We start from the raw sequence: 23,898 nt of genomic DNA on the forward strand, positions 1-23,898 counted from the left end.
AAGTTCAGCTTTTCTATCGCATCAGCTGAATCTTTTTATTCTAGATAACACACTTACAAAAGTGGTATTCTTGTTCCCCTGCATTTGATATATCACAGGAAAACTTACCTGGAAAACTCCAGCACATTAAGAATTTCAAAGGTTTTTTCTTTTCCCAGCTACAAAAGAAAACATGCAGTATTGTAAGCACGATTTGCAGTATATTCTTAACTCTGTAAACAGGCAAATTGGTTAACACACCTGTTCACACACTCCAGTGTAAATAAAATGTGGTAATAGCTCCCTCTTATGGTAAAAGTGATGCAGAGCCCTATTTAATGAAGCATTCTATTCTTACTTTAACAGCTAAAATTGTGGTATCCTCCATGTACTATTTTTACACCATCTCAAGGAACTAATCTTACTATATAAGGATAAGCACACTTCAAAAGTTACGCTGCATGTTTACTTTCTAACAGCTACCAACTACGAAATATATTACACACAGAGAATTATTCCAAGTTACAATAAACATGCCATCAGATTTGGTATTACAATAACCTTTGTCTGAAATGCCTTAGTATTTCCTTTACTTGAATTTACAAGCAAGTTAGATTACACTTTCTAATGGTAAAAAATGCTTAACTGAGGAGTAAATCCTGTTATCAGCAACAACTGTTCGCTGGGCTTCAGCACAAGCAACCCAAGCAAGTAAAAGGATTTAGAAATGCCTTGTCTATGCCATTCCTTTTGTGTGACAGATGGAGGGAGCAGTGGGAGTTACTGGAGGTTCAGAACTCCAGTAGTATTTGTAGCACACCGTTAAAGAAAAGGCTGTAGCAAAATCTAATTCCAGTGCTGAGTTACATCCTGCAAGGCACATATCAATTTAGCAATACCCTCAAGACCAAAAGCCACCTCCAACCTGTGTTCCGTGTGCTGCCACTGATGTAGGCAATGAAGAGAGACAGGAACCCCTGGGAGTGACAGCTTTTATTACTGGCTACAGACTGACCACGCTCCCAGCCTGGTATGGATGAGGATTATGGAACTAGGTGAGATGAACCTGGGTCTTCCTGCAGAGAAGTCTAGCTAGCTGTAGATCACGCTGCTCATCCTACACTCTTCCCCTTAAACTAAACAGCAGTTTCCTGAGTAGCTATAAAAAAAATGTGACAAGTCCTACAAAGATACATGTTTTATGTGCTTAGCTTGTCAGTGTACCAAGAAACTTGAAAGTGAACACACCTGAGAGGAAGGACAAGAACATATCCATTATTCTTAATAAGTACCCTACTATGTATTCCAGAGATAAAGTCCTCATCTTAGTTGCACCTGTGTAATCTGTAGCCACCTTACACTGCAACCTAAGTCAGAATGCGTTCACATGAGTTTGAGACCGCCTGTGTCAACTCTAATCCATTAACCCCTGCAGCATACAGAGCTTGGTAAGTAGATACATCATCTACCGAAGATCTTACTCAAAAGACAAATTCCATTTTAATATATGAAACCAAACATTTAGAAGTACAGTAACCATTACACGTAAGTTAGAAAGACCTCCCAGACACATGAATTTCCTTCTGGTCTGAGTGTGCTCATCTGTGCTTCCCAGACAAGGGAAATATTTTTCAGTCATAACTGCCGTCATTTCCCATATAAGCTTGCAACTTGCAATTGCCCATACTACACAAAAAGGCAGAGGACTTTTGCATCCAAAAAAGAAAGTAATACAACTTCTCCCAGTCTGCAAAAGCCTTTTACATGTGGCACCCTTAAAGGTTCTGTAGAGGGGAACTCACAGGGACCACCCAGGAGACATTCACACTCTGCAGGAGCTTGGCAGTGTGTGCCATGCACGTCTGCTACTTACCGCATCAATGATAACTGAATGTGGAGTCCGTGCTGTGAAGATATAACCAAGTTTTTTTGCTCCTTTCACTAATGCCCCTTCATCTGCCAACACAAGAAATATTTAACTTTAAATTGGTATGCAGAACAGGCCTGCAAAGCCCATACTTAAATATGCCATGCTGCCAAAACACCAAAGGCCCCTTTGCCTCATATTCCCCCATCTGTAGGGCTGCTAGAGTAGCTCTGCACACACTTCAGCAAGAACATTCATATTTTAGTCCCACAAAGGCCATGCAATATCAACTACACAAACACCATCCTCAAAGTATGCTGTAACTACTGAAGCATTAAACTCTATTGTTGTGGAGGAGCCATACTTATCTACATGAAAAATGGGTAATATACCAGTTCTGAAAGCAAGATCAAAGCTATATTACTATAAATTCCTACAACATGCATTTAATCTATTTCCCACTGTAAATGCACTAAATTCAGGTGCTACAGAAATACAGGACTGTCCTCCGGAGACTGAAGTGTCATTAAAAGCTCAAACAACAGAGGTGAAACCAGAGCCAACACCTCTACCTGTAATAGGTAGTTATAAAGCCTTGAGTAGCAAGTGGCATTAGGCACAACCACCATATCAGTGGATTCAGTACTCAACTCCAGCAACCCTCATGTCTCTACAGCACTCTTACGCTCCTCACAGTTCATCAGTGCTGATCAGAGCTGCTTTACATGGGCTCTTCACCTGGCTCTTCAGACACTCTAAGACATAAGATGCTGCTCCATCACTCAATACATCACCACAGTAAATCCAGAAACACCCACAGTAACAGAAAAATTTGATGGGGAGCAGGGCCCTGCTGTTCTGCATTTTGGCCCTGTCTACCTCCTTCAGTACCCTCTGTGCTACCTGAAAAGAGGAAGAAATGGGCTAAGGGAAGGCTCAAACACAGTCAGGACTCCGCTCTGGGCTGTACTGTGTCATGTATCAGTACCTTGTATCTGCATAGAGCAAGACAGGAAGCTACTACATCAATAAAAACAGTTGGCAGTTATGTAAAATACAGCAAGTAACTGTTCATACAAAAGCAATCTATTTCCATAGATAAGCTCTATGCAGTGAAAGTTTTATTTTTGCTTTTCACCCCTACACAAAGGCCAGATTAGAAGGTCCCATGAGAGCAGAACGGATCATAAGCCCGGCCTATCTTTACAGAAACACCATTGACTTGGCAGGTTTGCAGAAGGAATTTAATAGCAGTGTGCACTGATGACGGAAGATGCCAGATCTACTGCTAGGATCACGGGAGACATCTTGCTTTCAAAATAAATAACCTTGACAGAAATTTCTGGACCTTCCTTCTATCTACTTCTACTCCCTCACTCTTTCCCTCCCAAAAAAAGAAAGCAACAACCAACCTGGAGAGGAGGCCTGGTAGATTATTTTATTTCCTTGTCTCTCAGGAACGACAGTGTGACACACAGCCAGCAGAGTGAGGAACTCCTGTATGTGCACAGCGGTGGGCTAGACAAGAGAGCAGGACAGTCGGGTTTAGTACTACACACAGACTGAGGGGCAGCTGTTCACCAACATCAGATGGCCTCTTAGGTACCACAAACAAACCGAAAGTATTGTGCTCTTGGTGTGTCTTGGCCCAAGGACATCAACACAGCAGAGTTAAGGGCCATCACTGATGAACCAGAGTGCTAATGATGAAGGTCTCAAGTTAGAGAAAGCCAGGAAGCCAGAATATTCCCTCATGTCTATGAATATATAAGCATCCATTTTGTAGCACCCCAAGCTTCATATAGGCAAAGATGTCTGCCACAAGATGCTAATAATAATCAAGTAACAGGAACTACTCCTTTGGTAGCTTCCACAACTTTCAAGAGACTGACAGTAAGCACATCAGAATTAAACTCATTTCAGCTGCACCCTTAGTGATGAACATACAGAGCTGACAACAGTTGATCAGCCAGTACAAGGCAACATCATGTGCTCTGCCACAGGAACACATCATCCAGCCAAGCAGAAATCTGACCAATCCCTACACATTCAGCATAAGAACACACAATATAAAGTACTATTCACAGACCACAGTCACCAGCCATCCTCAAGTGCTTAAAGAGAAATCAGCTGTATGACACTCTGAAGATGCCATGGTACTTGGTCACAGGCCTCCAATCACCAAGTTCTGGCAAGTACAGCTATAATGATTTGAAATTTATTCCCCCATCCCATTCTGCTCTCCTTTGCACTCCTCCTTCTGGCCCAGCATTTCCAGTCCCACAGCAGTCAGCAATGGTGCTCAGCTGCCCAGCTTCCAACCTGCCATAGGATCTCCATCCACATGTCACACGGATCTTTAAGACACTTGGCTGGAACAGCTGAAGTGAACACATTTCACTTGCCCAGCTCTGCTTTATCTGTAACACCCACAGTTGGTAGCATCAAAATCTTACGTCGCAGCACCGTCTGCTCCAGGGCTGAGTCAGAAAGAGCTCATCAGTTCTACCTTCACAAAAGCCTTAAGCAGATTTCGTGAACTCTGAGTTTGTGCATATAAAAATATCACCTAGTTTTTATTAGCATAGCATATTTTGTATATACTCTGTCATAACAGAGCCATTACAAAATCAATAGCATTACAAGAGCTATTAGCATAAGGTCAAGCCAAAACCCCACTATTTTAATACTAAAACTGAGCTCAGATGGAGAAGAATCCTACAAGACTCTAGTCCCAGGGTTGTTTGTATTTTTTTTCAAACAGCTAATTCAAAGGTGCTTCTACACAATTTATTCTGCTAGTGTACATCAGAAAGTTTCACAGCAGCAAAAAGCCCTGCTATGTTCAAATGAAACTCTTTCAAGTGAAAACTACATGCCACCAAAACCCCGCTGATGCAAGACTTGTATTACATGTGTTTTTCTAACCATATATGCAGTACTACTATCCGAAATGCAGCACACGGTTATTTTACAAAACCCCTTAATCACAGCGAACTACTATGACAATAAAGAATTCTCCATTTCCCACTTAGAATGGCACTTAATATAAAATGCAACTTCACCAGTAAGCCAGCAGCATTCACCACTGGCTCTCAGACTTCTTAATGCTTCTTTCCAACAAGCCAAGCTATGTCACAAAAATAAAAACTAAGGGATTGTTGTTTTTTTCTTCCTATCTCAGGTCCTATTTCAGGGACAAGACCAAGAATAAGAAAAAATACTAGAGTTTGTTGTTTCCATATGGTACACATAGCCCGCATACTTGTACAACAGAAAGATGTACTGGCAAAGCGGCATTAGTAGCAAGTAAATTACCACAAAAGCCACAAAACAATGTCAGCTGGTAAACGTTGTGTTAACATGTACGAACAAAAAGCACATCAGAAAAAAATGTAATGAAAAGAATGACGATCCAACACTTATATTCTTGTTTCACTTCATGTACTTTGTCATGCATATTCTCAAAATAACTGTTTCATACATCTTTGCATATTGAAATTTCTGAATTGAATGGTCACATGCCACTAAAATAACAGTCCTAACTTCTGACATGCTGGAGTGCAGAGGCTGCATTCGACAAAATAAGCAGACAGAATATAATCAGAGAGTAGTGTGAAAAATGTGAAGTCCCCAGTAAACTGCTCATCAGGAGGTTACTGTTGCTTCATTATTTTCAGTGAAAGCAATGAACATTACAACTCCACCTCAAAATACACAGCCTGCCAGACTCCTGTTTCAGCATCCATTGCTGCAGAACTCTGTCCTCACACACGTACCACTTACCCCCTTAGAACACACTATGAAAGTGTCTATCAGTTGGAAATAAACCTGTCTCCAGTATTGTCACAGGTTTTAATCCTTCCTATGTATATATTTCTGCTTTCAAGCCAGCAATGCAATTCATTGCTGACTTGGTATTTTCACAGCTCACAATGGATTACATGGCAATCTTCCAGTCCTACAGCAAGAAATCACCAGACAGAGGCCCAGCTTATCACATCAGCTCCTCCACACAGCTGTCATTTGTTTCCCTGCTATATTGTTGCTGCACTGACAATATTTATTGCATTGGCATGATTCAGGATAGAGAATTCCAATTCCTGCTTCAGAGCTGTGAACAGAAAACTCATTAATGGCTTCTGTAGCAATACAACCCTTGCATCATGCCAAGCTTAACTCCAGCATAAGACAACTTGTGGGACTTCTAACTGATTCTGATTTCCTATTTTCCTCTGTGAAAGCAACTCTGTCTGCAAGACATTGCTTGCCTGCTCATTTGTTAAGCTCAGCTCTATTTCTTTCCCCCATTTCTTCCTCCTTTATTTGTCTGTAGCAGGAACAAAGTTTGCATATTTTAGTCTCTTGTTCATCTGTCCACAGGCAGCTCTCATTCCAAGTGCCTTCTCCCCTAACTTTTCCCACTGTGTACCAACAGCTCTGGGTGAAAGCTATGGCTCCTCTTTCTTAACGCATTTTCCAAAGATCCATGGAACACCTGGGTGTAAAACCACCTACACCAGCAACATACAACACTGGCTAAACTTCCTTTGCACACTGCCCCTACAAGCTGAGAAGTACAGACACTGAGACAAAGTCCCATCATCTTGGAAGCAGTCTCTGGATTGTTATCTACAAAGCATTATCTACACTGAAAGCAAAGATTCCCTACCTAGAAGCCACAGCATTATCCATTATCAAGCAGGGCATGGACCACTGGTCAAAGATGTATCACAAGTTTTTACCCCTTTGTGTTCTCCCCTATTCAGAGGGAACAAAATGCTGAGTCAAAACTCATCCTTTTGGGGAAGAAGCTGCAATCTGCAGAGCTATATATCTGTGTTTTGTCACCTGTGTCCTTATCTGGGTCTCCTCATTGTGAAGACAGAAACTGCATTATTTGAGCCCTTTACAGCCTAATAAAACTACACGGAAGTTGTACGCGAAGTTAGAGATATTTATCTATACCACCTTTTACTTGTAGCAGTATCATATCAGTGTCTCCATTCATAATATTCCCAGATGAGTAAGACAGGTTTTTGAGCAAGTGGCCTAAAAACAGCCAATGGGATACTAAGGCACAGTCAAACAACTTGAGCTTATTACTTCGCATAAACATGGCACATTCTGCCAAGGATAGCTAGTAAAATACTTAGCTATTTCATCACTAGGGAGAAGTATGGCCGTCTTAAAAAAACACTAAATTCCTACCGGTTTGTTTGTTAAACTATGTGTAGAACAGTGTGATGACTCAGCCACGTTGGGCACCTCCAGATGAGTGAAGCTGGTAAGGTTGGGGAAGATTCGGTATTTCCAGAACAGACTCAGAACACATTTACCAGCATTTGAATAGAGTTAAATGCAAGTTTACCTTGTCTAAAACCACTGACATGTAACCTATAAAGATACTGCCTTGTACTTGAGAAAAAAAAGTTCTAAAGTCCCATGCATAGTAAGGGTAAAAGCATAAGAGTGAAATATAATGCCTGCCAAGCTACAAAAATTTAATTGTGAGCTGTTGAACAATGTTCAGACAGTTTTCAGGCAACAGTTAATTTCTGAACTAAAGCTTCCCAGACGTTCTCACCACCTGAATGTATTTTCCCCCTATTAGAATTTAAACTCCAGTTTTTCATCTCAGTAAGTTTTGATATGCTTTTTTTGTTCTGCTTTCCTAAGGAATTAAGAATCAGCTGCTCAGAGCAGCCATTTCAACGAAGACTGATGGGATAAAACACTCAGTTCCCACACACTTCACAAAAACAAGCAGACAAGTTGGAGAGATCTAAAACACTTCCACTGAGGTAAAGCCACAACTCAAATACAAGTTACCTGTTCTGCCTCACCAGCTGCTAAAATACTCATCACATAAATTCAAAGAACCAGTTCTTGTGTCTGCAGCTGCACCACGTGCTTGCTGTTTCCTGCCCAAGTGGTAATTTGGGGGCCACAGAAAAAAGTTCATATGTGAACTGGAATTAGCAGAGGAAGTCAAGAGAGAACCCAGTGAGACAGGAGTCTAGGATGAGATCCAAATTACAATTCTTGAACTTTTTTACCTCCTTCCATGTACTCATGTCAACAGGGTAAAGAATAAACCCACACCACACAGGGTTGCATCTCCATGCTGAGTTTGTCCACAGCATGTGTGCAACTCACAAGCACCAATATTAAGACCATCTAGCATATTCACCATTCTTTGAAATCTTTAGAAATAACTATTTTCTGTTCCTAATAGAATTTTATGCTGTTTTCCCTATAAAAACAACACCGCATCATATTCTTGGCACGTTGCACCGTTCATCCAACAGAAGCTGTTATGAGGAAAAAGCACAGGCAGACAAACCTAGGTACTTTCTTCCACATCAAAATCCCAGAGAAGCCAAGAGAAACCTCCACATGTTTTGAAGACAAGTTATTTTTCCTTGGAACATTTCCTACAGGGCAATAATTCTTCGACTGTTCCTCAAGAGCGGACCCAGCCATCAGTCAATCCTTACACACCAGTGGCCCAGAAGAGCTATAAAATTTAAAGATGATACAGGATTTTAAAAATCTTCCTAGCAGATGGAAGACAGTCTCATGAGGACAAGTACATCACTTCTTGTTTTCAACCTGGAAAGGAAATTACTTGGCACTGAGACAGCTTTAAAATAACACTTGCAACTGGCCTGAGAAAAAACAATATAAAAATCTTCAAGACCAGAGCAATAAGCACTTATTGAATGTTTGTGAGAGATGTCACCTTGACAGCTCCAGCTGCAGAAGGGCAAATGCTTAAAGGGAATTTATTGCTCAGCTGAGTACAGCACCATCTGACTCCACAAGGCAACTTGTGCTAGAACACTTCAGTTTTATCACCTCAGTTCCCAAAATGGAGATGATCAGACATCTGTAAGTGGTATCTGCAGCTATCTACAAGCTATGGAAGCTAAGACACTGAGGTTTTTCAAGTAGAAGGATGCAGATTATACACCTTTACAGCTGACATAGTGCAGAAAGCTAATGGGCTGCAAACACACAATTCTCCACTCCCCCCCTACCCTGTAATCCAGACCTCATGTCACTTGATGCAGTTCAACAAATGGATCTGAACTTCCTAAGCAAACTATCACACATAGTCCCTGCATTCTGGTGTCTTATACTAAACCACCACTTGTCAGTGGGTGTTACCCAGCCCTCCAGCACAATCAGACTCCAAGAGACATCTCTGGCCTACACAAGGTACATCTTATCAGCCAAAAGTTTCCCAACTGACTGATGGCTGACTTCTCAGTGTGCTCAGCCCAACAGTCAGCTGGACAATGAAAACAATGTTTTTCTGTTCCAGTTGCCAGCCAAAAAAGAAACCTGAACACATGTAAAGAACAGAGACTTCTACCTGAGCTGTCTAGACTAAGTGACAACTAAGGAAGCTACCAGAATGCTTTATTTGCCTGCTTCAACAGTAAATATTCCTTCTATATCCTAAATAGAAGTTCTACACAGAGAAGGTCAAAGAATTTGAGATATCCCAAAGTTAAGGAGTCTTCTTCAGGCTAGATAAGAAACTTCCTGTCACAGCTCATTTCACACAAGCCTCTTCTGTTGACTATTAAAATATTCCAAAGCACTTTCCTGTATAGATGGCTAGAGCAACACAGTGAGAAATTGCTCAAACACACTTGATCTGTAGCCTGCACCTAAACCAGTAGCCTTCCATCCAAAATGATTACCAGGAGTCAGCAACTGCAATAACTGTAGCCATATATAAACAGAACACTAACAAGAGGCAAGCCAAATCTTGGCTGTAAGTAATGGGCAGTCAGAAGTTTTCCCAATGCAGATGATTACAAAGGCCACACAGGAAACCAGTACATTGGCGTGGGGGGACTGGCATCCTGAAGGTTGGAGCACAGGAGCCATCTTCAGGCTCTATCACCCTGAGGATTATTAAGTGACACACAAAGTAATTAAATATTCCTTCAGGCATTTAAACCATATGGTGCATTTCAACTTTTTCAGTAATGTAAAGCAAAACAGAAAGCAAACTTTGCAGCACACAAACAGTACAATGTAACTACATTTTAGATGCTCGTATAAACTTAACCAGCCCAGTCACAGAAGTTATACTAAGGAGAGCAATTAGTTAACTGAATTTGTCACTCAAGTTTGCACTTGCCAATGCCCAGATGCCTCACCGCGATACAGCTTCTGCAGAACTGAGCGGGGGGGCGGGGGGAAGGGTCATGTTTTTCACAAATAACTTAAATCATCTGGTGTCTAGTCAGACACTTCATAGCTGCAGGGTTTTAGTAAGCAATGAACCGACACTTTCCTAAGGACTAAGACCCTTTAGGACAAACAGACAAGATGACTAACACTAAGTCTTAGTCTCAGCTTAAGCTTGCAATTAAGTCCCATCTTTTACATACTTTATGCAATTAGAAATCCCAACATTGGCAGTCTTTACAGCAGGTCTCACACCAGTACCACCTTGCAATGTCCTGAATTACTGTTATAAGTGGTATTTTAACACTATGGATGTTAGAAACATCCAAGTAGTTTTTCTTTTAAAGAATCACAATTTCTACCTTAATTTGGTAGAAGATACTATCTTCCATATACACTAGTATATATCAAATTGTTCCATAACTAGCTGGTATCCATATCAATGTCATTGTTCCTTTAATTCAGTAGTTTCATTTTTCCCCACTCTGCTTGCATCTGTGGTTGCATGAGGAACCCATATGGCAGATTTGATCAGACAAGTAGATTTGTTTAGCATTCTATTCCAGAGAGGCCTAGAATAGTATATTTAAGAGACATGATATTCAGAGGATAGACTTACATGGTTATTTTCAATGTTTTGCAGCAGTCTTGGGTCATCAAATTCACACGATTCACTGGTAGGAGGTAGCTGGCTGCAGAGCAACACAAGCATAATCAAACACAGCACTGGCAACACTTCATCTTAATACTTCATCCATTTTGTTGGGAAGCAAAGGAAAAACAAAATAAGCTTCCACTATCCTTGAAAGTACTGGGAAAACATCATGTAAGTAATGCACCAAAAGCTGTAAATGAGCAATGATTTCTTCAGGACACCAGCAAGAAACCTGAGATGGTTATGCTTAAAAGTGTATTTGAGAAGATTCAAGTGTCACACTTCCTAGAACAGATGTAGCAGAAGCAGCTTTTAAGTGTACTTGAAATACTTTGATTTCAAGGTGACTTGCTTCTAAAATAAATCAGATAAATATCCCTAAGCTCTGTCTATTCAGTCAGTTCTACTTCAAGTTAATCACTGGAAGGTTTTAAGCTTGAGTACCCCAAACTAACACCTGGAAGAAACCTTTCCACACAACTGACTAGGAAAGCAGCATTCAAGTACAGGAAATATGGCAATGAAGGAAACAGCAACACACTGGAAGAAAAAGCAGCATCCACAGAAATCACATGTCAGCTGAAATAGCAACATATCATATCATACCACATTCCCAAAAGGCAATTATAAAAAAAAAGAGACAGACTAGTATAGAAGCCTAACTTAGTTAATCATAAAGCAGCCCACAGTATTCAGTGTCTACCTGCTTCTTGGATAGGAACTCACTTCTTTCTTACATTTGCCAAAGTCACCATTAGCCCACTCTGGCTCTTCCCCCCGTTCTGTTCATGTGAATACACTACAGTGACACCTGTGTAACACCTCTAGACTTTCACTCCTCCCTGTGGAATGGGACAGACCCATCACCTCTATTCATTAAGACTCTCAATACAGAGGAGTGGTTCTCTTAACATAAGACACCTCCATATCAAGACCTTTCCCAGTTTAATTATTAAAACATAGCCTTTTAATAAAGCAGTTCCTTTTCTTCTGCTTTTCAGGTTTGAACTCAGTGATTGCAAAGAGTAACATTCAGTCTCCAACTAGAGGTAAGGTTACTGTAAAGATTACTCTTCACTTGTAATTTGGTTGTCTGCAATTATAAACAAGCACTGCATTAGCATGTACCCAAGCCACCCCAGTCACTGCCTATCCCCCGCTCCCCTCCACCCACCATCTCTCTATGCAGAAGACAAGATCCATCACCACCCACCAGCTCTGCATCAGGCTCCTGCTGGAAGAGCATTTTACTCAAATCGCTCCTTTGGGCTTCTTCCAGGCCCAAATTGGAAAGCAGTCTTTATATAGCTTGTCCCCACTCTGCTATACAGAACAAACATCTGAGAATGTATTTACCTGAAGTCTTCTGATGAGCGTTCTCTTTCCAACTCAGGAAAGTGACTGAGGGTTCAAAAACGGAAAAAAGAATATTTATTCCACTTCATCTTCTACCTATTTTTTGGTTTGCAAAGATCAATGAGTCATCGCACATACAAACATATGCTGGAACCATGGGTTCAGCTGTTCATACATCTGAATCAAGTTTTCTGCCTTTTGAGTATCTAATTTAGCTACCATGAAACTCAAATATTAACTTGCACAGAGATAGTAAGACCACCCATTGAAAACTAAGCAAAGAAAGATTTCATTTTCAAGACCCAAAAGGCCAAGGGCTATGAAATACCAGCATGACTTAAAGGGATCCTTTTGAAATAAACAGAACAAAACTGGTAAGTGGGTATCTCTGACATGCAGAGAAAATTTTACTCTACAATTACAGCTACATAGTTATAATGAAATTCTGGTTCATCTAAAGGAAATATGACTGACAGCTGGTACCCTCGGGCTGCATTATCTTCACTCTGGAAAGGCCACAGTTTATTTAGCACGTCTGGTTTAAACTGTGATTAGGTAAGTTAGGAAGTACATAATTATTTCTCTTTACTTCATGTAAAGGTTTGCATTTCATAATTAGTATTGCAGGACATAGAAATGAAAGCTATTAACTGGGACCACAAAATATACTAAAATACAAATGGAAAAACAGAATGTTCTAATCCTGTTCTGATATAAAAGTACGTACCATCAATAAGAACACATTAAGCTAAAAAAGTCATACCTACCCATACGTCACTCCAGCAATACTACATTTCTTAAAGTTCATGATATTGCATGTTAGAGTACCCGTTTTATCAGAAAACAGGTATTTTACCTGGAATGAAAAAAAAGTCTAATGTTCAACTTGCAAAGTAACAAAATTTAAAGTGGAAAACAGGGTAAGCATCAGGGAAATTCTGGGAAACATGGCTCAAATGTCATAGTATTGCCCAATGCAGGCTTATTACAGCTTGGTTTGTCTTGCCAATGCTACAAGAAAATAAACAGGAAAGTTACTTTATTTAATGACATTATTTCTTCTTTATGTCTAAATGCAAATAGTAGGTATCAATTGCAAAGGCTCCAGCATGGTCAATACAGAAGTACTTGCTTGTGCTAGCTGAATATTTACCAAGTCTTTCAACCATACAAACATCAAACAGCAAGACTGGGAATTAAAACAAAGATGGTTTAATCACTGGAACTTAATACACTGAAGAAATCCTGTGTTCCAAAGATCACGAGGAACTTGCTAGGGATTTTATCCCATAAACAGTATTGTGCAAGGAATAACAGAGTGAGTCCAAGCCACATTCTGCAGGCAAACACAAGCTGCTTTTTCTGGTTTCCTGCCATGAGCAATCCTCAAGTGTGAAATGCGCAGCCACAGTTGGCACTGCCCACACTAATAATCCTTTAATGGAATCCAGTGACTTTCAGCTAAAACTTGGAGACAACACCAACACAACTTCTTGGAGCATTAGCAGATTCAAGATTGTCACCTTCAAGTAGGCCACAAGAGAAATTAACTGAAAGCTAAATTCCACATTGTTTTACGTCTGTACCCAATAAGATTTTAAAACAGCAACAGGTAGGAAGGGATGGTGTTAACACAGGAGTTAGCCAATTTAAAGTCCATAGTATTGTGCCTAGAGTTGCAAAAAGCTTTTCCTCAGAATCTGCAATTCAGTTAGAAGTCAGTGCACTATGCTACTAGCTAAGTGATTCTTCAGCTCTGCACTACACTGCTTCCAAATACAGCATTGACTTCTAACTTTCACAGGCTCCATTACCCAAACATCTGAGGTGAACTTCAAGTCATTCATCATTCTATCATAAAATTTAAAAATGCACCCACGAACAATGCAATTAATGATTCAAAAAAACTCTGTCTAGTTACATAGAATCACCAGGTAAACCACTTCTGTAAATAACAGATGGGGCTATGGGCCAACAATATACATTATGCCACACAGTACAGTTTACTTTGGACAAAAACACTACCATAATTTGCAGGATGATGACTCCACATCAAAGCAATCTCAACACAAATCCAATTTTCACAATCCTGAGAAAAAGGCCAATCAGATTAAGCAGGAAGAATACTGACTACCATTCTGTTGAGCAGTACACAACAATTATGTATTTTACGTGCACAAACATTGCCTCCAACACCAAATTCACCCAAATTATTAAGTTCACATGCCATTGGCAGTCAAAGAAAAAAGCTAGGATTTCTTGATGGTACTACAAAACTCCAATAGCAAAGTTGTATTTTCCAGTAACCTTGTTTTGGGAAGCCTTTCCATTTTGAAAAAATCTTACTCGCAGAATTTATTAAAAAAAATCTTAGAACAACTGCAAATTCATAAGTTATCTTTATCTAAAAGGACAGTGGAAATACTTGAAGGAACACAATCAAAGTCAGAAACAGAACCGCATTTTTTTGACTTGCATGTCCCATGAGGTGGTCAGAAACACAAAGAACTAAGAGCAGAGGTTGAGGCTCTTGGCCTGCTCATGAGCCAAGCTTAGTCCTGTACATTCTGCTCTGGTATAGACAGCCACACAGCATCACTTCAACACCCTTGAGGAAAATGTCACTTTAGAATGAACGTAAGAAATAAAGATTCCAATACTAGGCTTAAAACTGCCTATGTGACCTGGAATTTAATCCTGTGATATATCACTATTTTACCTTGAAAAGTTGGACTAATGAAAGGAAAGAGGCCCCATTAACCTGAGCCTCAGGGCAACAGAATAAAGCAAATTTGTACAGTATGCTCTTATACCTTCTGTCTTCTCAGACCACATCACAAACATTACACTTCAGAAAATTTTGTCTTACCTGTCCAAGTTCTTCATTAAGGTTTGAGGTTCTGGCCATTGCAGGTGTATCTGTTTCAGGATAATACATATCTATGTCCTGAAATGAGAACAAAATTAGACATATGCCATGCAAATTAAACACTTAAGTCTCCAGTCTTCTTTTCGTCAGCTCCAACTTGACTGGATTGATTTAACTCCATTGGTGGAGGTTCTGAAGGCCTGAGAGACAAACAGTATCCCAGACTGAATGGGGTACCTGCTTTCCCAAGTATAGCCCCATACTAGATGTCCATGAGAAAAAACAGACACAGTTATAGGTGGTTATCATTTCCTTCATTGCATCTCTAGCATAACAATTTACTACAGTAGAAGGAAGTTCTAACAGTCATTAGCTAAGCTAATCATAGGTCTTCAGTTAAAACAATTGAATTTACTCTAGCCACATCCATGACTGGAGAGAAATTAAGTGACACACTGTGAAATCAACTCCTATCACTACTTTAATTACGATGGTAAACAAAACAGCTGCTACACAAACCAAACCAATTTCTCAGATATGCTAGTTAAGCTAGTGCTTTCCTGGCACTGTTGGGCCCTAGTCCTTGGGAAAAGAAACCCAGGTTGATGCAAACACAGACCCACCATCAGTGAAGGAAGAGCTGGTACAGAAACTATTACCGGAGCTTGACCCCTACAAATCGATGGGCTCAACAATACCCACCCAAGGGTATTAAGAGAGCTGGCTGACAGCATTTGCAAGACCACTCTCCATAATTTCTGATAAGTGGAGATCAAGGGATGTCCCAGAAAACTGAAAGAAAGCTAATGTCACCCCTATCTACAAGAAGGGCTTAAAGGAGGATCCAGGAAATTACAGTCCCAGTCTTTCTTCAGTCCCTGGGAAAGTTATAGAACAAATCCTCCTGGGGCTGTCACAAGTCATTTGAAGCATGTGATTGGGAATAGCCAGCACAGATTCACCAGGGGCAAGTTGTGCGTGACAAACCTGATGACCTTCTATGACCAGGGGTGCTTGGTTGACAAGGGGTGAGTGGTGGACATTTTTTACCTGGATTTCTCCAAGGCTTTTGATACAGTTTCCCACGGCATCATCCTAGGGACACTCAACATGTTATGGTCTAGACAAGTGTCCTCTGCAGCAGGTGAGGAACGGGCTGACAGGCCATACCCAGAGGGTGGTGGTAAATGGCTCCTTTTCAAACTGGCAACCTGTCATGAGTGGGGTCCCCCAAGTACTGATATTGCACCCAACACTGTTTATCGTCTTCATAAGTGATCTGGAAGATGGGATCAAGTGTACCCTGATGAAGTTAGTCAATGACATCAAACTGAGTGGTGAACCAAACGCTTTGGAAGGGAGAGCCACCCTGCAGGATGACCTGGGTAGGCTGGAAGAGTGGACTAACAAGAATCTTACCAAGTTCAGGAAGGACAAGTGTAAGGTCTTGCACCTGGGAAAACATAATCCAGGAGTGCAGCACATGCTGGGATCTACCCAGATGGAGTGCAGCTCTGTGGAAAAGGGACCTGGTGGTCCTGGTGGACAACAAGATCAATAGGAATGAGCAACATGCTGCTGTGACAAAGAAAGTCAACAAGATGCTGTGTCGTATTAGCAAGGGCATCACCAGCAGAGACAGTCATGATCCTGCTCTAACCAGTGCTCATCAGACCACACATGAATGCTGTTTTGGTCCCCACTACACAAAAACATGTAGACAGGTTGTAGAGGGTCCAGAGAAAGGTCTCAAAGATAATCAAAGGACTGGGAAACCACCCTATGAGGAGGGACTGAGAGAAGCAGGTTTGTTCAGCCTTGACCAAATAAGGCTTGAGGGACAGAAACTCCGTTTTTACAAGGAGTCGCATGGACAAGATGAGAAACTATGGGAATGAGTTACTTCTACAGAGATTCTGATTGGACAAAAGACGGAAAATTTTCACTGTGAGAACAATCAGCCACTGCAGTAATCTCCCCAAGGAAGTGGTGGATTCCCCAACACCAGACACTTGTAAGATGCAGCTGGACAGGGTGCTGGGTCATCTTGTCTATACCATGCTTTTGCCAAGAAAGGCTGGACCAGATGAACCTTGAGGTCCCTTCTGACCTGGTATTCTAAGAATAGATTATAAGCACCTCAGAGAACTGACAAATTATACCTTATTTACTTGTATTTTAGGGGAACCACTACAAGTCCAAGGATTACCATGCACATCAAGACAAGGTATTCCTTTTGGTTTTGTTCAGCTTAAGATACACCACTACAGTATTTTTTGGTCCACAACTGAAGAGAAATATACTTTGAAGTAAAACTTGCTGGAACAGAAGGGACCACTGTTTTGTTTCATAAGGCACTACCAACTCATCTCCTTACAGAAATACCATGAGTCATACTAGAGGTGACCTTAAGGCCAGCCTCAGGATTTAAAAACAAAAACCAAACACACACACCACACAAAAAACCCACCACACAACAGACACACCACTAAAAAACACCACACCTCCAAGTCTAGTCTTTCTCTCTGCTGTGGCTGAGAGAAGCATACAAGAGTGATCATTTGCACAGGATACCTTCTTTCCAATACATCTCTTTATTTCCTGTAGAATGCAGAACTAAAACAGTAAATCCTCTGAACTCTCCCCTACCTGTCCCAGAAGGTGCATCAGAAAAGTAACCAGAAAATCTAGTAAAAAAACGTCACCCTGAAATATTTGAAGTCCCTTTGAAAAACTGATCTTAATACATTTATTCTTGTTACTTACCCAATTTATAAAAAGAGCCTGAGTAAACTTGACAACTTCCAATGTCACCAGAAGACTGATTGGAATAAGGTTGTTGTACAAGATTATAAATGTCAGCAGATTGTATCCAAAGTTGACAGACAGCATTTCTGTGGACCAAAAGACATAAGGCATGAAGAGACAGAAGGCAGAAGTCTGAGTTGTACAGTATAGGGGTAAACATCCTTCTGCAGTTGGCTTAATCAGATTTAGTAGTGCTAAATTAATCAGCAAGCGTGTTGAGGTCTAGTGTAACGGCCTAATATTGATTTCAATATTACATGCATAAAACACCCACAGAACACATGCCTGGGTACACAGTGTATTACGCCACGTAAAAAAGGGCTAGACTGTTGTTCTAACAGATAGCCTCACCAAACAGTTACTAAATTATTTTTGCTAATCAGAGAGTGAGAAGCATGATATTCTACACTAAACCCCAAATTTAGAGATTTATCTGATGTGTCAACTGCCCCACCTAAAAGCCACCAGCATTACATTTCAGAAAGTGCCTACATGTCTCAGTGGAATTAGAAAACAAAGTGAAGACTAAAATTTGTTCCCAGCACTGGCAGAACTTAGAAGTTACTCACACTAAAGAAATCTAAGAGAACAAGCTGACCATTAAACAGACACTTTGGAAATTAACTAAAGCATTCTGCCTAAGCAGAGGAGCTGTTATTAAATGGTGACAACTTGGGACAAGTCGCCCAAATCAATCTACCAGCATCACAGGTTCCCAAAGGGAAGGGGAAGCATTAACCTACAGCAGGTAGAATAGACAAGGCTGAGCAGAGACACAGGATGAAGGCTCCTGTTCACAGTGCTGCCCACAGACTCTCCTTACATCTAAAGTCTCTACATTTGTCTCCTCTTCACTTTTCCTGAAGCACAGGGAGGCACCTCAGTCAGCAAGCAGAGCAGCCAGCACAGCAGGTTCACAGCCCTCAGCTAAGGGTTTTCAGCACTACAACAAGTTAGCGAGAAAACAGGGGAGAAAACCAGGTGACAGCTGCCAGAGAAAGTCGCTAAAGCCGAATGAAAATCAGAGCAAGACTTGGAAGTTTGGGACCAGGCACCTCCAAGTGTGAGCACACAGGAATTCCATCTTTGATTAGTCTACAGAAATATTAGAAGCACACTTGCTATCAGCAAAGTTTTCCCCAATACACTCTTAATAGAAATTATACATTTAACATCTCTGTTTAGCCTGGAAAAACCTTTCCCTTGCATGGCAGTTACAGAAGTGACAGAAATTGTGCATTCAATTTTCAAAGAAGCATCTATACAGACTACTATGTAATCCTTGTTCATTACAGGTTGCAGCCACAGTTTATATTAGCACAAGTTCAAGTTTGTTCTATTCAACTATTCCAATATTACTTCTTCATTGGAAGAGAAATTTAAACTTCCTCACTAAAAAGCAAGGGGGAAGATGGCAAAGAAACTTTGAAAGTTGCTGATACTGCTCCTAAAAGACAAAACTACCAAAAGCCAATGTCAAATATGAGTCACTTCAGTATTCTTCCTATATGATTTTTTCACATTACTATCACAACTTCACAACTGCAGTTCTTGAATTGCAAAAGAAACCCTTTGTCATCTGGTTTGCAATCACCAGCAGAAGGACCATTCACAGTTTGTGAGAACTGTTTTCAGATCTGCATCCCAAAAATGTTTGTAACACATTTTATAGCTGGCTAATGTAATCCCCTCAAGGCAAAAGTCTATCAGAGAGCCATTTATTTCATCCATGTTTGCATTAGGCCTATCTTTACCATGAACTAACAAATTCAAGGAGTTACAAATGAAATAAAATACAGGCTTACTACGCATGCTAAGAGATCAGTTTTCCAATTACAACATAATAGTCAGAATACAAAGCTACTCTGAAACATTGTCCAATAAATACCAAGTCATAACATTTAGCATTTAACAATATTCTCCACAATGAGAGAAGATCAGCATTTCTGACTGAAAAACATCTAGAGAAATCTGTTGCTTCCATAAGTCTCCCCACTCTTGTCTTTCTTCCTTTCTCCCTAGGTGACAGTCCAGTAACATTTACCTGACCTTTAGAAGGTTTTACTACCAGAAGCCTCGCAGGCAAGCTCACTTATGCCAGGCCATTCTTCAAAAAAATAATACCAGGCCATCAAGAGTTCGCAACAGGCTCTGTTTCTCATGTTCCTTTGTTTCTTATTTTACACATTAATTAGGCAAAGGTAAGAGCCTGGCTGGCCTTCCAGTCTCATAAATCCCTAGCACACTGCCTGCATACTCACTGTTGGAGCCAAGGTACCAGACGACTTCGCCATGCGTTCTGTTCCATAATAAGGCACCTACAGAACTCACAAGGGCCATCACCAGGAGAATACAGAACAAAACCAGGATCTGCACGTTGGTCACTTTCTCCACATTTGATCTCTTCAGGGGTGCTTTGGTTGAATTCTGAACAGCAACAGGGAAAAAGAGTTTGGCAATGGCTTAATCAAGAAGTACAGAGGCAAACTCAGTCTTTATTTTTAACGTCCATCATAGAACTTGTGACTTCAACTTTATTTAGCCCACTGTTGTATGCAAAGCTCAACAAGGTCGTAGTAGGAGTCAACACTCCTAATTTCTCCAAAACTGACAGGAGACAGGAAGAAGAGAACCATTCCCTTCTAAAGACCTGGAACACTCATCTCCTGCCTGTCCATCCCACCAACAGCAGCAGTGAAGAACACATGGATGGTGCTCATCTCTCCAGGTGCTCCCTGCCATTACAGCAATACCGAGACTGTAGTCTCCACCTCATTATCTCCAAGTGCTAAAATCGTAGGTGGCCATTACCATCTCTTCAACTGTCATTACCATCTCCCTCAGCTTTAAATGCTGTTTAGCTACCAGATCAATTAATATACAATACAGTTGTTTTGCTTACATATTGAAGTGTTTTGAGATAAATAGCTCAACAACTGTTTACACATGTGCACATGCAACCTCATGTACAAGACTACTGTATTTCTCAAAGCCTTGAGGTCTTAAATAGATACAATCAGTCAAATCATTTCATAAAGTCAAGTCGAAAAAACAAACAGAAGACAGGAAAGATAATCAGCTTTTATCAGAACATGCCCTAGATCTCCTTAAAAACTTTACCTGCATGAGTTTTGTATCATGTCCTGTATAGACAACAATACCCAAGACCCATTGAGTGTTTCTCAGCTGTGCACCTCTTAGCAAGATCTGGTCTGGACCAACAGGAACTGGGCTGCAAAGTAAGTATGTATATGCTTCAATTCTTGATGACACTTAAGAAAAGTAATTCTCCTTTCAGCCTTACTTGCCCATTAAGAAACGAAACAAAAACCCAAACAAACAAAAAAACCCCACAAACAACAACATAAAAGTAACAAAGTAATCGTCCACACAACTTGAGAGACCACTAAAACCCATGAAGTCTAACACCTGCAAAAGCACAGTAGGGTGAAGGTGATAAAAGGGAGCTGTTCTAGTAATCTGAAACTTGAGTTTGTGACAGCCATAATCCTACTCTGTACTTCACCTTGGCTTGTATGTTCTCTCACATCAAGAGCAGAGGAGCATCACACTTGCAAAGAGATCATTCATTTCAGCCCCACCGTGCTTATAACCTCACATATCCAATTAAACACACACTTTGGGAAAACCGTATTACCCATATGATTGTCAAGTGGGATGGAAAAGATCTTCCATTATTGCATCTGTCACTATTCAGCTGAGTTGCCCAAGGAATACAGTTTTTGTGCAGCAAAACAGGTACAAGATAAAGCCTGTATGTTCCTACTGAACTTCCAAATCCTATGAATTTAAGTACTAAGTTATGTACTTCCAAGAGCTGCAAAAGATCAAAGGCACACTCAAAAGACTCCAGATTCTGAGATATCTTTTCTCTTTAGATGTGAACTTGGTGCAGCCTTTGGCTCTAGTTGGAAGGGAAAGGTTTCCCAGTTCCTCTGTACATCTCCTGTAACAAGAAGATCCTAAAAACCCCCACTATTGCCCCCACCCTTGCTTCTCTTCAGGGGTTACTTTCGATAAAAATAAAAAAAACACACTACAGTTCCAAATAAACCATAACTCCCTATGGAGTCTTCTGCTTCCTATGGAAGACAAAACTATGTAATCCTATAATGGCAGATGCTCTGATTGACAACTGCTATTTACTACCCTCCTCTTCTCCAGCAAAAACATGCTCAGTGTTGCAGACTGAAAACACACAGGAGCATTTTTCCTAACCAAATAAGTTTATGGCTCTGTTGTCAAGTCAATACCTTTGACCATCTAAGCGCAAGTTTCCAGTAAAGTCATAAAGATGACGGTTGGGTCCTTCACATTCAATCCTTCCAGATACTTTCATCAACTCTTCTCTTGACTGGAGACCAGAAGTTTGAGACAATCCCTGCAGAGACCAATCCAACAGAGATTCTTGTCAAAATTGTTATTCTAATGCAACCTAGGAAAGCAATGCTTTCTTGCAACACCTAATATATCAAATGTAGTTAAATGTGTGGAGGTTTACCGTCAGGTTTGTCAGTGGGTTATTATTTTGTTTTGGGGTGGTGTATGTTTTCTTGGGGTTTTTTTGGTTTGGTTGTTTGGGGGTTTTGTTTGTGTGTGTGTGCGTGCCTGGTTGAGTTGGGTTTTTCTTAATGGTTATTAAGTTCCTTTCCTGTAAGGAAGATTCATTATGGACACACGATTCCTGTTTATATGGGATTGATTTAAATTCCCCTGGATAATAGAGTCATATTACCTACATGGTGTCTCCACAATCCAGAGGAAAGTCCCATCCACAAAGCACAAAGGGGCACATGTGCAGGAAGGAGGAGACAAGTGATCTAAACAGGCCTGGCTTCCTCTCAAAGCACAGCTGCACTGATGGGTTACTGCTGCTAAACGCAGTCACTGAGGAGTGGTGCTTCTCTTGGGTCACTGCAGCCATTATCCTCTGATGCTGCTTAATTATCAACCCATCACGCAACTGTTCCCTAACATATTGCTATTCCATCTCAGAGCACACACACACACTATTGCTTTTCAACTGTCTACATCTGGTTAGAGTGATCCACTTACTGTTTCTTTTGACAAATTTTGACTGCAGCACTGCAAGCCAGAGCAAGGCCTTAAAATGCCCCACAACCTTACTTTGTTATGCATGTGTCCTGAAGCAAATAAAATCTGACAGGAACTTAAGATCTGAGCTATTGGGCCAACCCAGAACAGTAAATCACAGTTCTACAAAGGCAGTAAACAAGCAGCAAGTGTACAGCTTTTTAAATACAATCCATATTTCAAAACACTAATCCAAATCTGAGATTTTAAGTAACAAAAGCAGGTAAAGATTCTGAACTATTTCTAAACACTTCAAGAAAAACAGAAATGCCCCAATAAATTCTACTACTTACCACAAAGAGAACACAAATGAGCCTAAACATGTAAAAGGTCCTTTTGAGCACTCCACAGAGGCAGAAGCAATAGACAGATCAGCACTTGTGACAACAGAAACCACAGTTCTCGTCACAAGCACAGCTGGCTTTTTTTTTTTAAATACAGCACTTCAATTCCACTCACTGGACCTTCAGCAAAAAACAAAGTCTGTTTGATTTGCCTTTGTGGGCTTGCAATAGTTGCCCCAAACTAGTTCCTTGCACATGAAACATTATTACTTGGGTTTCATCTATTGAAAAGGTGGCTACAGCCACCTAGAAAAATATATATATTAAAAAAAGTATTTGTATTGCTGTCATACAAGTTCAGCTCTGCTTTGTAGCTAATGTTAGACACCTAAATAGCAAAAAAAAAAAATCCATCTGACTTACCTGTCGTATTTTAAGATTCGTCTCCCCATCAAGATTAGCTGTTTCAATATAGCACATGGCTTGTGGTTCACTGTAAGGGGCATAACATTTTCAATATTAAAACTCAGTACTTTTTTGTATACTACTTTTGCACCAGAATGGTCCACAATACACTTCAAACGCTGCAGAACAGAAAATCCACACTGGTCATGTAGGACCATGAAAGAGTCAGCTAAAAACACACATTTTACAAAGATATCTTTGGATATGAACAATGTAGTACAACAAAATACAGAGAAAAACAGGTCTAAATCAGAAGGTTAATAAGAATGTAACAAGTCATGACAAACTT

At 40.5% G+C, this 23,898-nt stretch overlaps 1 protein-coding gene across 6 annotated transcripts in view; it reads right to left on the reverse strand.

Annotated features, from left to right (window-relative positions):
* ATP8A2 (ATPase phospholipid transporting 8A2) overlaps nucleotides 1-23,898 on the reverse strand; it is a 347,902-nt gene that overhangs the window by 260,707 nt on the left and 63,297 nt on the right. For all 6 annotated transcript variants that reach the window (XM_071804368.1, XM_065830605.2, XM_071804354.1 and 3 more), the window contains 12 exons: nucleotides 23,568-23,637; nucleotides 22,020-22,147; nucleotides 20,866-20,977; nucleotides 20,007-20,172; nucleotides 17,704-17,831; nucleotides 14,938-15,015; nucleotides 12,836-12,924; nucleotides 12,069-12,113; nucleotides 10,677-10,749; nucleotides 3,259-3,364; nucleotides 1,853-1,935; nucleotides 109-158 (listed from right to left, as the gene is read on the reverse strand). In XM_071804368.1, coding sequence (XP_071660469.1) covers nucleotides 109-158; nucleotides 1,853-1,935; nucleotides 3,259-3,364; nucleotides 10,677-10,749; nucleotides 12,069-12,113; nucleotides 12,836-12,924; nucleotides 14,938-15,015; nucleotides 17,704-17,831; nucleotides 20,007-20,172; nucleotides 20,866-20,977; nucleotides 22,020-22,147; nucleotides 23,568-23,637 — 1,128 coding nt within the window. The remainder of the gene's footprint in view (nucleotides 1-108; nucleotides 159-1,852; nucleotides 1,936-3,258; nucleotides 3,365-10,676; nucleotides 10,750-12,068; nucleotides 12,114-12,835; nucleotides 12,925-14,937; nucleotides 15,016-17,703; nucleotides 17,832-20,006; nucleotides 20,173-20,865; nucleotides 20,978-22,019; nucleotides 22,148-23,567; nucleotides 23,638-23,898) is intronic.

This window comes from Patagioenas fasciata, chromosome 1 (genome assembly GCF_037038585.1).
Source record: "Patagioenas fasciata isolate bPatFas1 chromosome 1, bPatFas1.hap1, whole genome shotgun sequence".
NCBI lineage: Eukaryota > Metazoa > Chordata > Aves > Columbiformes > Columbidae > Patagioenas > Patagioenas fasciata.